Genomic DNA, 15,819 nt, shown 5'->3' on the forward strand with positions numbered 1-15,819 from the left:
CTTACATTGCCCTCAATGTACAATATGATAAGCAACGAAAATTAGAAAGAGTTAAGGGGTAAGAAAATGCAAACACTCGTTGATGGCTCCTTCATTGGGTTAAGTTTAGAGTCCATAGCCTAGACTATCCTCAAATCATCACTTGCTTGCCGTAGGATCAAGGAGAGACGTCTCCTCCACATTGTGTTCCACGAAATTGTCATAGTACGGCTTCAAGCGATGTCCATTGACCGTGAATTCCTTTCCATGCACCATACTTTTGATCTAAATAGCACCAGAAGGAAAAACATTAGTGACAACAAACGGTCCAAGCCACCTAGAGCGGAGCTTGCCCGGAAACAATCTAAGTCGAGAATTAAACAAAAGAACTTTCTGTCCAACGACAAAGTGTTTCTTCCTAATCATGCGGTCATGGAATGTCTTAGTCTTCTCCTTGTAAACCATTGCCGAATCATAGGCCTCATTCCTAATCTCTTCAAGCTCATGCAATTGCAACTTCCTATGTAATCCGGCCTCATCAATGTCCATGTTAAAATTCTTCACAGCCCACCATGCACGATGTTCAAGCTCCACGGGAAGATGGCACGCCTTGCCATAGACTAGTCGAAATGGTGACATGCCTAGGGGAGTCTTGTATGCCGTCCTATAGGCCCAAAGAGCATCATCCAATCGTTGAGACCAATCCTTGCGTGATGGTCCAACAGACTTCTCTAAAATTCTCTTGATCTCACGATTAGATAGCTCCACTTGTCCACTTGTTTGAGGGTGATAAGGCGTAGCAACCTTATGCTTAATTCCATACTTCTTCAACAACGCCTCAATGGTCCGGTTGCAAAAGTGAGATCCTCCATCACTAATGATAACTCTCGGCATACCAAACCTAGAGAAAATGTTAGAACGAAGGAAATCTGCAACAACTCGAGAATCATTAGTCCGGGTGGCCTTTGCTTCCACCCATTTCGAAACATAGTCAACACAAACAAGTATGTATAAGAAACCATTTGAGCTAGGAAAAGGTCCCATGAAATCAATTCCCCAACAATCAAAAATTTCGACATATATAATCGGTGTCATAGGCATTTGATCTCTAGATCCTAAGTTTCCCATACGTTGGCACCTATCACACGTCATACAAAACTGATATGCATCTTTAAAAATCGTAGGCCAAAAGAAACCACATTCTAACACCTTAAGAGCAGTCCTATGTGAACCAAAATGTCCTCCACAAGATTCAGAATGGCAAAACGTAAGTATAGATTGATGTTCATGTTCAGGGACACACCTCCTAATGATTTGATCGACACAATGTTTCCACAAGTATGGTTCATCCCAAACATAATACTTAGCTAATGCCTTGAGTCTATTCTTTTGAGCATGCGATAATGTATCAGGAAATTGCTTAGAAACAAGATAATTGACAATATCTGCATACCATGGCTCACTTACCTCAACTCGAAAGAGTTGCTCGTCCGGAAAGCTCTCTTGGATGGCCAAGGGCTCGGCATCTCTCACCAAACGACTCAAGTGATCCGCCACAACATTGTCACTTCCCTTCTTGTCCTTGATCTCGAGATCAAATTCTTGGAGTAGAAGAATCCATCGAATCAATCTCGGTTTGGCATCCTTCTTTGTCATTAAATACTTCAAAGCTGCATGGTCAGTGTAAACAATAACTTTAGATTGAAGTAAGTAAGAACGAAACTTATCTAGAGCAAAGATCACGGCAAGCAGTTCTTTTTCAGTTGTGGTGTAGTTTTGTTGAGCATCATTGAGTGTTCGTGAGGCATAGTAGATGGCGTAGGGCTGCTTGTCCTTCCTCTGCCCTAGCACGGCTCCAACTGCATAGTCGGAGGCATCACACATCAACTCAAATGGCAAGGACCAATCCGGCGGTGCCATGATCGGTGCTGAAGTTAGGAGCTTCTTCAAGGTCTCGAATGCAAGCTTGCAATCATCATCAAAGTGAAATGGGATGTCCTTTTGAAGCAATGTACTCATTGGTCTCGCAATCTTGGAAAAATCCTTGATAAACCTACGATAGAAACCTGCATGTCCAAGAAACGATCGAACATCCCTCACACTTGTGGGGAGGGGTAAGTGACGCACAAGATCTATTTTAGACTTATCAACCTCAATTCCTCTAGATGAAACAATATGACCTAAGACAATGCCTTGCGTGACCATAAAGTGACATTTTTCCCAATTCAAAACCAAGTTAGTTTCTTCACAACGTTTGAGCACAAGTTCAACATTTTCTAAACAAGTTTCGAAATCTTCACCATAGACAGAAAAATCATCCATGAAAACTTCAATTTTAGAACCAATATACTCAGAGAAAATGTGATACATACAACGTTGAAACGTACCTGGGGCGTTGCATAAACCAAAAGGCATGCGACGATAGGCAAACGTACCAAAAGGGCATGTGAATGTAGTCTTCTCTTGATCTTCTTCCGCAACACTTATTTGGTTGTATCCACTATATCCATCAAGGAAACAATAGAAAGAGTGATCAGCTAACCTCTCAAGCATTTGATCAATGAATGGCAATGGCATGTGATCCTTCCTTGTTGTCACATTGAGCTTCCTATAGTCAATACATACTCTATGACCGGTCACTGTCCTTTGAGGCACCAATTCGTTGTCCTTGTTCTTCACCACCGTGATGCCTGACTTCTTTGGCACAACTTGAATAGGAGAGATCCACCTACTATCCGAGATGGGGTAGATCACGCCACAATCGTGCAACTTAGTGATTTCATCCTTTACAACTTGCATCATTGGTGGATGAAGGCGTCTCTGACCTTCCTTAGTTGGTTTGGCACCATCTTCTAGCAATATTCGATGCACACACATGGTAGGACTGATCCCTTTGATGTCGGCTAAGGTCCATCCTATTGCCGTCTTGTGTCTCTTCAACACTTCAATCAATCTCTCTTCTTGCTCCTCGTTTAGTGCAGATGAAATGATCACGGGCAATGTATCCTCTTCTCCTAGAAACGCATACTTCAAGTGGTCCGGAAGAACCTTAAGATCAAGCTTTGGAGCTTGCACCACAGAAGGAAGATTCTTGTTAGTAGTTAAGAGAATTGGACTAGGAGAGACAAAGCTTACCTCACGTGCAACCTCAAGAGAGGTCACGTTCTCAAGAATGAAGGATGGCACGGCATTGTTTGCTTCTAACTCCGAAATGTTAGAACCATCACTTGTAAATCCGGCCCCTTGGGCAATGGTGAGTGCCAACTCGTCATTTGTCAAGGTATTTAGATAGTTATCTGCAAGGGAATCAAGTATGTCAACTGAAAAACAATCACTTAACTCCGAAAGAGGATACCTCATAGCTTCAAAGATGTTGAAGCTAATCACTTCACCATCGAACTCAAAGGTGAGTGATCCACTAAACACATCTATTTTCGTTCGTGCAGTCCTCATGAAGGGGCGGCCTAACAAAATAGGAACCTCTTTGTCATCTGCCTCCGTTGGTTCCATGTCTATGACATAGAAGTCGGCAGGAAAGATCAAGCTCGAAACCTGCACAAGAACATCTTCAACATAGCCCAAAGGGACTTTGTTGGAACAATCAGCCAATCGAATCACAACATTATCACGTTTCAAATCACCTAGACCTAGGTTCTCATAGATATAGTGCGGCATTACATTAATAGATGCACCTAAGTCTAACATTATCTTTTCAAATGTCATGTTTCCGATTGTACACGGGATAGAAAAACTCCCTGGATCCTTAAGCTTAGGTGGTAGCTTCCTTTGGAGCACGGCAGAAACCGTCTCACTCATTGTAACAACCTCCTTCTCTCGAGTCATCCTCTTGTTGGTGCACAATTCTTTCAAAAACTTAGCATACTTAGGATTTTGTTGTATGCATTCAATAATAGGCATGTTCACTTCCACCTTCTTGAAGATGTCGAGCATGGCTTGATCAGAGTCATCCTTCTTTTGCTTTGCGAATCTACTAGGGAAGGGAACACGAGGAAGATCATTAGTTGAAATCAAACCACTAGAGTTAGGATCCTTACCTTTGTCATGCACGGCATGATCATCTTTTGGTAGAGGCACGGCATCATTGGCTTTAGAGGAGGCAGGGTCCTTCTCTAAGTCTTTGGCATTGAAACTCTCGGTCTCTAGTCCTCTAGAAGGCACGGCCTTCTTGTGTTGCTGCAATGGAGCATCCAAGGTCCTCCCACTTCGTGTCACCATGGCCTTCACATTCGGATTAGGCTCAGTTTGGCTCGGCAACTTCCCTCCTTCATGGATCTTGCCATTATCCTCCTCATCTTCACTCGAGTTCGAATCACTACTCTTGTAGCTCGAATCAACTTCTTCCTTCAAACTCGGATCTTCTTCTTCTTCTTCTTCTTCCTCTTCCTCATTGACACGGCTGTAAGACTCCACCTCTTCAATTGTAAGTTCTTTGCTCTCTTCCTTAGAGCTAGCACGAATGTCCTCAACAAGATCCTTTAACTCCCTATGCGATTTTGCCAATTCCAAAATCGATTGTTGCATTTCATTCATCATCTTGTCTCGGCGGTTCTCCGCTCTTGTAGGTGTAGTCTTAACTCTAGCCGGTCTACCTTTCCTTTTCATGCCAACTAGAGGTTTCAAATGGTCTCGAGTGTTCCCATACTTCCTAGCTTTCCTTCCATCCATCTCCACTCCCTTGAACCGAGAAGTACCACTCACCCTAGAGCATGACGTCGAAACCAAACTATCCCTTCTTTCTCCAAGTACTCCAATATGCATGATCCTATCTCCTACCTCAAGGTTCATGAAGCCTCTTGGTGAAAACGAATCAATGTACTCTTGATAATCCCTTAACAGACCTTGGTAGAAAGTACTAATCAACGCATGTTGGTTCATGCCATGGTCTAATGGTGCTACTACTTCTTGAAATCTCTTTAAGTACTTGTGGTAGGGCTCATCATCTTCTTGTCTACATGCTTGAATCATCTCTCTCATCCTTGCTCTTCTTGTCGTGAGCAAGAATTCCTTGAGGAATGCTTCTTTAAGCTCATCCCATGATCGGATGGAATTTTCTGGAATAGAGTGCAACCATTCTCTTGCTTTATCAACTAGAGTGAAGGGAAACACCTCAAGATACAATAACTCCAAGTCTCCACGTTCCATGGATTGAATAACATGTTGCACCTTCGACTCAAAAAGAAATATATGGACATCAGCCTTCTCAATCTTAAACCCTCTGAAGAGCGGCATGGTCTTCAAAATTTTGTATGTGACCTCCATACGAGTATGATTATGCTTAGGAGCCGGCAACACAATGCACCTAGGATGAAATGCAGGGCTGTCCCTCTCGGGAAACATGTTCTCTTCACGAAACGCAAACACCTCCATTGCACACTTGAAAATCTTCTTGTGAATTGAGTGAACCGAATGTGGTAGTCTTCCTCTCCTTCTTATGAACTTGTGAATGGTTGGAAAAAGAATGAATAATTATGAACCCGTGCTCTCTATATATAGAGCAATCTCAATCCTTTTCCATGAGGTAGAAAGAAACCTACAAGGACATAGAAACCTTCTCCCACTCCTACTTGGAATCCAAGTCCGAATGGGACTTCTCCATTGATAACACACGGCATGGCTTCTCCTACTTCAACTATGACTTCTTTTCACAGCAACTTCCTTCTCCTAACTCAACTAAGAATCCATCTCTCCCTCTACTTTGGAAATCCCAATCCGGATGGGAATCTCCTTCTTGATGACACACGCACGCTTTCCTTGTTCGACTAGGAGTGTCATGGCCACTCCTCTCCTAGTCCAACTAGGAATTGATCTTGTCATCTCCTTAATCTACTCCATAGATCCATTAAGAATCGGTGGTGGCTTCAACCTATTGGGGAATCTACACAAGCAAGAACATTAGTTGAAACAAATCCACATGAGTTAGAAAACTTACCTTATCATGCACGGCATGATCAATTTGGGACAAGGACACGGCGTCCTTGTCATTGGAAGGCACGGCCTTCTTTGGTGGTGGCATGAGAGTGTCAAACTCTCTCACTCTTTCGCATAAAAGAATACAAAAATCATACAAGAAAGATACAAGGTTTCGTTGAAAAATCATACAAAAAACATACAAGGTTTGGTTTCAAAAATAAATTTTCACAAAAGTCTTTCAATCAATTACATACTTCTACATTCCTAAGTCATTCAAACGATTAAATGATCGATTGATTCTAAGTTGTAAACCAAGGTGGACGTGCGGCCTAAGTATGGATGTCTAGACACAAGTTTGATTCGTTGTTTCAGAAGGCCGGATAGCTAATTCAGAGATAGTGAACATGGTAGGACTCATTTGTTGAACTACGGAGGGCAAGCCCTCTATCGACTCCATCACCGAGATGTATGTCAGTCAATAGTTCTCTGAGATCCAATTTTGGTCCCATGCACCAGAGTAATGAAAAAGCGTGCCCTTTACTCAGCTAGAAACAAACTTGGGTGTTAGACAAATCTCCAAGTGTTAATAAAAGCCGCCCTCGACCTCATGCAAACTCGAGAGCTAGCATGAAGGGTTAAGGCTAATATTAACAAAAGGGACTTTACCTATTCCGTTCGATTTACAACCTACAACAATCATTCACTCAAACATCAAAACAACAACTAAGATACATTACTATATGTACAACGAAACAAGATAAGAATATACAAATGTACAATATACACAATGAATTCGTAGTAAAAGTCAGGGATCCATCTCTAATGGATCCCCGGCAACGGCGCCATTTGATGAGTGCTCGATTACTCGACATCAATATTTAACCCTGTAAGCATCGTAAGTAGTATAAAGCAAGAGGGTATCGTTCACAAACCGGGGATCCAGCCAGGGCTTAGGATCACAATACTTACACGAATTCATAAAGGGTTTTAAAGTTTGATATAGATTTTGGATTGAATCATAAAAACAGTAAATAAAACCTAAACTAATATATACATGTGATCAACCAACCAACACATAAACAATCACCAAAACAACTCATATAAAGCTAACGAAAATCAAGTTCTAGTTCTCCTTTAAGAGTCATGCCGAGACACTATCATGAATAACTAAGGTTGGATCATGCAATTAGGGTCCTAAGCAGTAACCTAAACACATAGACACTTAACACATTCGATTCATTCCAAGCAGCCATAATCGAAATCTAACATGTTCATCTTTATCATGTAATTCCAAAGCCATGCACATTGAATTCATCAAGTATGTCACCTACTTAACCAACAACCATGCAATTTCGAATATCACATATAAAAGAATAAACATGTTCTTAGCATAAGTCTTTAATTCAACAACCTAAATATCATGCTACAAGCATAGTCATAACACTTAGAAATCGAAATTGATCAAGAGCTAGGTTCGGCAGAAACCAAAAACAGAAATTCATAAAACCAAAACATAATTTTCGAAACCTCTATATAAATTGAATCAAGTAGCTATTCCATAGACAAAATTGATACAAGATTACACTACACAAATCGCAAGCTTCATCCAAGCACAAGAATAAAACCAAAACCGAATTTAAACAAGAGTGAATCATGGTTACACTTTATAAATCAAGCAATCCACAAGTGTAGCCGAGACTTCTATGGATGAAACCTTCTTCACAAGCGTGTTTGAAGGCTATTGATAGGTGAGGAATGGTGGAATCGGTTTTAGGATTTCTTGGAATGGTGAAGGATGAATTCGGCAGAGCTATGGCTGTGTTTGTGTATAGGCTGATGATCCTCCTGAATGGAGAGGCCGGCCTCTATATATAGAGGTCTAGGAAGCCTTCTTGCTGTGCCATAAGGAAATAGAATCCAATTGGGAAACTGAAATCCTCTTTGTTATGGATTTGATTTATGTACTCCATATCCAACTTGATGTAGGAAACCAAGTCCAATAGGGAGATCACTTAAGGGCTGCACGGCAACAATCTTGGTCCAACTAGGAGTAGCTAGGCCGGCCTCCTCTTCTCCTTGTTCAACTCGAATATGATTTCCTTGTTCAACTAGGAATGCAACTCGGCAACTTTTCTTTCTTTCCAAATATGATTTGTCTTTCCTGAAAAGAAATCGTCGATTAAGAAATAGGAAAGAATGAAAATAGGAAAGTAGAGTCCTAGTCGAGTAAGGAATCCTAGCTCAATCATGAGTTCTAACACTTAGCACAATTTCATCATCAAATCATCTCAATTCGAAATAGCTCTACCTATAACATACATATGACAAATATGAATCTAAAACAACTAAATAAGAAGTAACAAAGCATAAGAATAGGGCATATAAACATTAAGAACGTCACACTTTGTGCTCCTATCAAGCCACAACCTCATTGAGGACTTTTATCAAACACCTTATATGCATTACTTCTTTACATTAAAATTGAGCATTAACAAGTGAATAAGACTAGTAGAAAATGCGCTATGGTTGAATTGCAACAATCATAGCATCATAACTAGACAATCAAATTTAAGGTAAAGAAACTATGCATCGACCCGAATGAGCTTCGTTTCTTATAAAACCCGACCCAAAACAAAGATGACTATAAGTTTAATTAAGCAATGAGAGTAAGGGAGAGAGAAACATTAGAATACCTTATGGAGGTGATCGGATATGAACGAGATTAGCTTGGAGACCCGATCGGTTGAGCACATCGACGAACCACGATTCAACCTTGTGGACATCGCTGTCTCTGGCATGATTTGCTGAAGAGGAATTGACGAAGCCTTGATGATGGTTCTAACACGATGTCATCGAGGTGTGGTCAAACTCCTCCACCATGTCGTCAAGATCTTTGTAGGTGATGACAGATATGTGGCAGATTTGAGAGAGAGATATTTTAAGAGAGATGTGGGTCAGTTAAGGTAAATATAATATATATAGTCGAATTATTACTGTTGTGGTTTATTATTGTAGTAATTAGTGACATGTTTGTAATAATTTAAACTTTAAAGGGTATAGATTTACATTGATCCTTATTTATCATAAATTCAAACTAAGGACCATAATTAACATTTTAGGTCTTTAAATGCCCTTAATTATCAACATCCCTAAAAACATTAAGCGTAACGTCCTCAATTAGGTGACAGCTTGAATAATCAAGACTCGAGTCACTCAACAACACCATTGCAATTGACTGCTAATTCCTCTCGTGCGATGCCGCGGGGTTTGTTTGCTTGTCAAATCGTGACATCAAACAATGCCCACACAAAATAGCATAACAAAAGAATTTAAGTCGCAAGGATCTGATCGAACTACTGTACCTAGATCCTAAAAATCTAACATCTCAGGTGCAAAAATGTAGTTTAACCTTGACCTCACCTCTTTCTTGTTTCACTTACATTAAACCAGCAACCCTCGTCATCAACTGATTTTATACAAAGGTTGGCATGTAAACAATCCTAAACTAAAACCCCCGATTACTACCAGCTAATTGTAACATGGCATCGAGTAAAACAACGATCGTTAGTTTTAAGGCCATGTTTGTTTCATTGAATCATAACATTGGGAAATGAAAGTGATTTCACTTGTTTGGGAACCAAAGGAAAAGAAGAGGGAAATGAACATAATTCCCATAGCATTGGAAAATTGGTGGGAAAGTAGTTCCTTCCATACCCCCCATAGTACACTTTCCCATTCAAACATAAAACTTATTAGACCAAACTAACCTTAAGTTTTGTATTAATATGAGGGTATTGTGGGAAATATTTATATAATTTTCTTTTGATTCCTTAGTATTTCCAAACACAGGAAAAAAAAACGTGATGGGAATTCAAATTCCCATGACAATGGAAAGATGAAAGAATTCATTTCCTTTCCTTTCAATTCTGGGAACCACATGAGGCCTAAATGGTTTGTAACTTTCAGACCAAAAAAACAAAGAACATGGTAGCTAATCTTAGCAGGTGGGAGATGATATTCAATACATTATAAAGTTATAAACACTTAAACAGTACGTCTAGAGCGAGCAAGAGCTGCATGAAAAAACGAGGAAGCAGGTTTCCGGCCTTGCTTTTTACTTACACAGTTACACCTAGAGCACAATGAGCAAGTCGGATTTCCCATTTGTCTATAATGTCTGCTGGTTCAATGCTGGAAGAGATTGGCGTCCGTTGGTCAAAACACGACTAATGGGTAGTGCTAAATCCAGGTATAACTGCATTACTCCTTGGATCCTCGTTGTGGTGGTACTTACGCAAATGAGGAAGGAATCAGCCACAAAAGAATAAGGATCTAATTAATCCAGGAATCAGGATGAGGATCACCTTCATTATAAACGAAATTTCTCGTGTCAACTTATCTGATTTTAAGCCAATATTCTCACTCTTACCTGACGAACAACTCGCATTTCAGGTATTTCGATGAAGATTGTAGCAGAATATTTTCAACTGATGTATAAAACATCAAGAGGAGCTTTTAAATAAAAAAGATTGAAAAAAAAAAAGAATCATGAAGAGAACATAAATTTCTACAAGTTAGCTCAGTATGACCTGAAAAATCAGTCATTGATTACAAACGCCACCCTCAACAAAACAAATTGACCGCTTCAATGAAGCTGATTAATCCAAAATGAGTTCGTTCAGTTTGGGTTCTTCGAACTGCATCTAAGCGAAACAGAGCTATCTTCCCCAACTGGCAAAAGTCACGCTAACAGCCATAACATGGTATACAACGTGTACAAAAACAATGGCCACGAATCAGGAGCACAATATTGAAAACTAACCAACCAACCTTTGAAGGTCAGTTGCTTGAGTAAGTTTAGCATGCACAACCACCTCTTTGATCAGACTCTGAGACGACATCTGGAACGCCCTGAAAATATCTGCAATGAAAAGAAATAGAAAATAAAACAACATTAACATATCTCATACGGAAGCTCCAAATTGGCATATAACAGCACACTACAATAATGGCAGACAGAAATGCAGCAGCATTGTAAAGGGATTGAAGGATGGGGGCACCACCAGATGTAGACCATAAAAAGGAGTTCAACAGATGGGGAGATTATGGGCCAAAATAATTTAGGCCATTGAAAGATTATGGAAGACTTTCAAATTCTAAGGGATACCTTCCACTAAATTCAAATTATTTCATAGGAGATAGGAGATATATTTTCCTATGACTGATATTATGTCCCTCTTATCCAATGGTCATCTCTGTGCTGAACAAACAACATCTTAGAAAATCAAGATATGATCTTACCCCAGCGAAACAAAGGTTTCATTAAACCCAAAACTGTTGGGACCCCACAATTTACCCCATAATCTTTCTATATCGCATTGACTCATTCTTCTTACATACTGTGTTAAGACTATGGGTTAAGTTAGTGCATACGTTACTCTAAAAGAACAAAAGTATGGTCCTCTTCCAACCAACTTTGCCTACTCCAGAAAATCACTAGCATAAATGAAAATTATCAAAAGTAATACCAGCCCAAATATAAACTTACATGTCCTGCTCATGTTCATTTGCAAGAGCAGTCTTGGCAATACAAAGGAATGCAGCATCAACATTGTAATCTTCTTTTGCTGATGTCTCAAAGTAAGGTATGTTCCCCTTTGATGCGCACCAGTCCTTTGCTTTCTTCTCAGAAACCTGAAGAGCTAAAAATTAGTCTAATAAATTATTGAAAAAAATTAATTGGCAAGCACTGAAACCGTGTCTCCTTACCACACGACTATTCCCACCATCAATATCAATCTTGTTCCCAAGCAATATAAACGGAAAGGTCTTCGGATCAGGAGGGTTGGCCTGAAGACATTCAGAAGGAAAGTCAGAAGGAAAGCAACAGTAAGCAATTGAAACAAAAAGATACCATTTCTTGGAAGTAACATTCAAATTACAGAATTCTAAGCAAACCCGCCCCATTGAATGGACACTTTCTTGACCTACTACGTTTCCTCAACTAATATTAACGGGATATGAAGAAAAGGGCAGTATGAGAAACTAATAGGAAAGGGGCTACTACTGCTAATTCCAAAACAGTCCTAGAGGAACAATGCCTAACCCCCCCCCCCCCCCCCCCCCCTTTCTTCTTTTTCCCTATACAAATCTTATGCATTGAACAAATATAATAGACCTCTGACACCGAGGTTGAAATAAAACATTTAAAGATATCCAGTTAATTTACAATAAAAAGAAAGGTAGCCTTGAGTTGCCCATATCAAAATCAGTGAAAGCCCTGGCATATTGCATGGAAGCTCAGGACTCTTAAAGGCTGGATCAGCCATATTATTTGTGAATAACCAAGAGAAGGTCTTGGTGAACACCATTTGAAATCAGCACTACACAACTTATTATGTTTCCACAAGTTGATAATTAACTAGACTCAAGCATCAGCAGATAAACCAAAAAGCGCCATGACTTATCTTACTGATAACTGAAAACGTCATACACACATCTCAGTCCAAATTCCATAATATTATAACTGGAGCGAGATATGAATGATAGATGTTGGATAAGAACCCTTTTACCTCCTACGTGGAAAGTCTCTTCTAGCATACCACGGCAAGATTCTTAGAAGAGAGACACTAGTAGATTGCTCATGAGCTTGAGAAGAAAATATTATTACAATTCACTTAAAAACCAGCAAAGGAAATGATATGTGTGTGTGTGTTGAGCAAACAATTATCCAATTCTAATTTAATCAACATTATAAAGTTTATTAACTATACTTCCTCCTTCTATGCTGACCTCTCTGTTGTCTCCCTCCCCTCTTCCCTCTCTCTTTAATTAAAGAATAATAATCAAATTAGCTAAGCCAAAAGCAGCAACTTTGAATTAGAAACTAACTCTAAACTCTCTTTATATATCATTTCTCTATATCGGCAAAAACAATGTCATTGTTTAACATACTCTAAGCCAAACAATTGGTTTCCCCTTCCCCTAGATTAACATCCTTCAGTCTGCAAAATCCCTGGAACCAAAAAGTGTATGTACTTGAGGAACACTGACATAAACTAATATGGATTGCTATTAACAGAAATGTCAGCTTGATGTACAGGCAAAAGTAATATATAGCTTTAATTTATTTCTTAAACACTCTCAAGCTCCTTAGCGGAACACGTGTCATTTTCTCCACAAATAAACAACCGACCAAGACAATGAGCATTGACATGAAGATCAGCCAGTGATGTACTTCATTGTGAATCATTCTTAAGAAAACATTTGGGTGTAGGAGAACTCTGATACGAGTAATCTTCTCTCAATTGGCTGCTATATTACCAGGTAACTAAATCAGGAGAGCACAGTGACAGCATATTCACTTATTAAAACAGGACACTGTTTCAAACAAATTTTTTCCCCTACCTTTACTGTTTGCTTGAATCATTTAAACTGATAACAGTCCTAAATAAAGTCTAATAACATAACCTATCAGACTATCTTGCACAATGGGACTTATATTATATGTAAAATTTGAAGAGTCAAGAAGGGCATGAACCAAAACCTGCTTGAGAAACTCCTCGTGCCAATTCTCAAGAGTATCGAACGACTTCATCACATTAACATCATAAACCAGAACACAGCAATCCGCCCCTCTATAGAACGCAACTCCAAGACTCTGAAATCTCTCCTGCCCGGCCGTGTCCCATATCTACCAATCCACAAAGAAATGCACAAATTAAACCTACACCGACCAAAACTGAACTGAACACAACACTAAATCCACAAGAACCTACTTGCAGCGTAACGAGCCGGTCATCAATTTGGAGCTCCTTGGTGACAAAATCTGCACCTATAGTAGCCTTATACTGCTGACTGAACTTCTTATGCACATATCTAAAGTAAATCCATTAAGGAACCAAAATCCCCAATTACTGATGCATAATTCATCCAAATGTTGCAATGAGACTATAAATTAATCGAAAAAAAAAATTACAGTAAAAATTAATCCGACCAAAATTGAATTAAGAAATAAATAAAAATCGCAGAGATCCTGAAGGATACTGGTTCATCAACGACGTCTTGCCGACCCTAACACGATAACGAAAATGCAAAAAATCATTAAACATTGCAAAAACAGAGAGAGAGAATCAGAAAACCCTAGCAGAGGAGAGGAAGGGGCGTTAAATACCCACTGTCGCCGAGAACGATGACCTTGAGCAACGTCCGTCTGCGGGATAATGACATGGCGAGTTTGAATCCCTTCTTCTACTTTGCGTCGAGTTTTCTTCTTGTTGTTGTTGTTGTTCTTGCTGTTTCTGGAATCAACGAGAGAAATGCGAAGGTGAAAAAGGGGCGCCAATTTCGATCGGTGTGGGTTGTTTTTTTGTTTATAATAATTTGTGGAGAGAGTTTTGGAATTACGGGGGTGTTTGTGTCGGAGTGTAGAGCATATACTACAGCGGGGGCTACGTGACATTTCGGGGTCCACGTATCCAGCTGCTAGGCCGGGGCGGACCCATTTAAGTAGCTGAAAGCTGATAATCCCCCACCGAAAGGTCTTTCCACATTTTGTTTGCTATATTGAGTAGGTGAGTGATTTTCTTTTTCTTTTTTTTAGGAAATGAATATTGAATATTGATTTCATCAATAGAAAAACGAATGAATTTTGAATGGGTTTTCCGGGGTTTTAATTATGCTCATATTAATCTCACTGTAATATCATACCAAAGTTGGAAGTTATGGATATATGGTTAATACAAATCATAGAGTAATTAGGCCTCATCATTTATCCTGTGGATCCGATATGGGTAAAGAGCCGGGCTTAGTTTAGAAGTGTGAAACCCGGCCTAGTCTGTAGGCCCAATTCACCAAAAGCTCGCAAGGCCCGGCCCGTAAAAGTTCGCAAAGTAATAAAATATTATACATACATATTCTATTAGATTTAGAATAAAACTATCACATTATGAAGCGACTATATGAAGTAAACTTCTCGAATTCGATCGACACCAACCGATGTGATTAGTATAAATATTTAGTGACCCTGTAAAAATTTCATCCAATTCGGATCTCGTCTAACCGTCAGAATTTCCGGTAAACCTAAAACACCATTTATATGCCCTAAGGGAGAACCCATTTCCAGGATGCTAACGCCAAAATCTATTTGCATATCTAAAATCATTTAATTTTTATCACCGATCGTGCATGGTCGCACCGAGAAAACTCATTTGGCGAAGACCCGGTCAATGAGGTTTTAATATGTCAAAATGCATCTTTTATTGTTGATCGTAGTTACGAACAATCAAACCATGTCCAAAACGGACGAAATTTTTACGGGTCCCTAAATATATATACTGATCACATCTGCCGGTGTCGATCGATCCTATTTCGAACTGGAGTTTTCGATCGCTGAAGTGTCCACTAATGTATCATAACCTTTTATATTAGGTTTAAAATAAAACTATCGCATTATGAAACCACTATATGAATGAAACTTCTCAAGATTGATCGACACTAGCCGATGTGATCAGTATATATTTTTAGTGACGCTGTAAAAAATTCATCTGATTCGGACCTTGTTTGACAGTCGTAATTTCCGGTAAACCAAAAACATCACTAATATGCCCTAAGGGAAGACCTATTACTAAGATGCGAATACCAAAAGCCGTTTGCATATCTAAAATCACCTAATTTTTGTCACCAATCGTGCGTGGTCGCACTGAGGAAACCTATTTACATGGTCCCTAAATATATATATCAATCACATTTGTTGGTGTCGATCGACCATATTTCGAACTGGAGTTGTCGATCGTCAAAGTGTCCACTAATCTATCATAACCTTTTATATTAGGTTTAGAATAAAATTATTGCATCATGAAGCGGCTATATGAAGGAAGTTTATCGGGATCGATCGACACCAGCTGATAT

At 39.4% G+C, this 15,819-nt stretch overlaps 2 protein-coding genes across 2 annotated transcripts; both read right to left on the bottom strand.

Annotated features, from left to right (window-relative positions):
* Positions 1 to 207: 207 nt before the first annotated feature.
* On the bottom strand, positions 208 to 5,367 carry LOC126783950 (uncharacterized; the record flags this gene model as incomplete). Its single annotated transcript, XM_050509474.1, is given in 4 exon segments — positions 208 to 2,138; positions 2,613 to 3,066; positions 3,424 to 3,954; positions 4,336 to 5,367. Coding segments are annotated over 4 exon segments (3,948 nt in total), but the record flags the coding sequence as incomplete, so codon positions are not given.
* Positions 5,368 to 10,461: 5,094 nt separating this feature from the next.
* Positions 10,462 to 14,311, bottom strand: LOC126785410 (ras-related protein Rab7). The gene is made up of 7 exons (XM_050511094.1): positions 14,084 to 14,311; positions 13,957 to 13,983; positions 13,689 to 13,788; positions 13,457 to 13,603; positions 11,680 to 11,760; positions 11,459 to 11,604; positions 10,462 to 10,831 (listed from the first exon to the last, which is right to left on the bottom strand). The coding sequence occupies exons 1-7, from the start codon at positions 14,137 to 14,139 to the stop codon at positions 10,768 to 10,770; spliced, it is 621 nt and encodes a 206-aa protein (XP_050367051.1). The 5' UTR covers positions 14,140 to 14,311; the 3' UTR covers positions 10,462 to 10,767.
* Positions 14,312 to 15,819: the final 1,508 nt, after the last annotated feature.

The sequence above is a fragment of the Argentina anserina genome, chromosome 2 (assembly GCF_933775445.1).
Source record: "Argentina anserina chromosome 2, drPotAnse1.1, whole genome shotgun sequence".
NCBI classification, from domain to species: domain Eukaryota; kingdom Viridiplantae; phylum Streptophyta; class Magnoliopsida; order Rosales; family Rosaceae; genus Argentina; species Argentina anserina.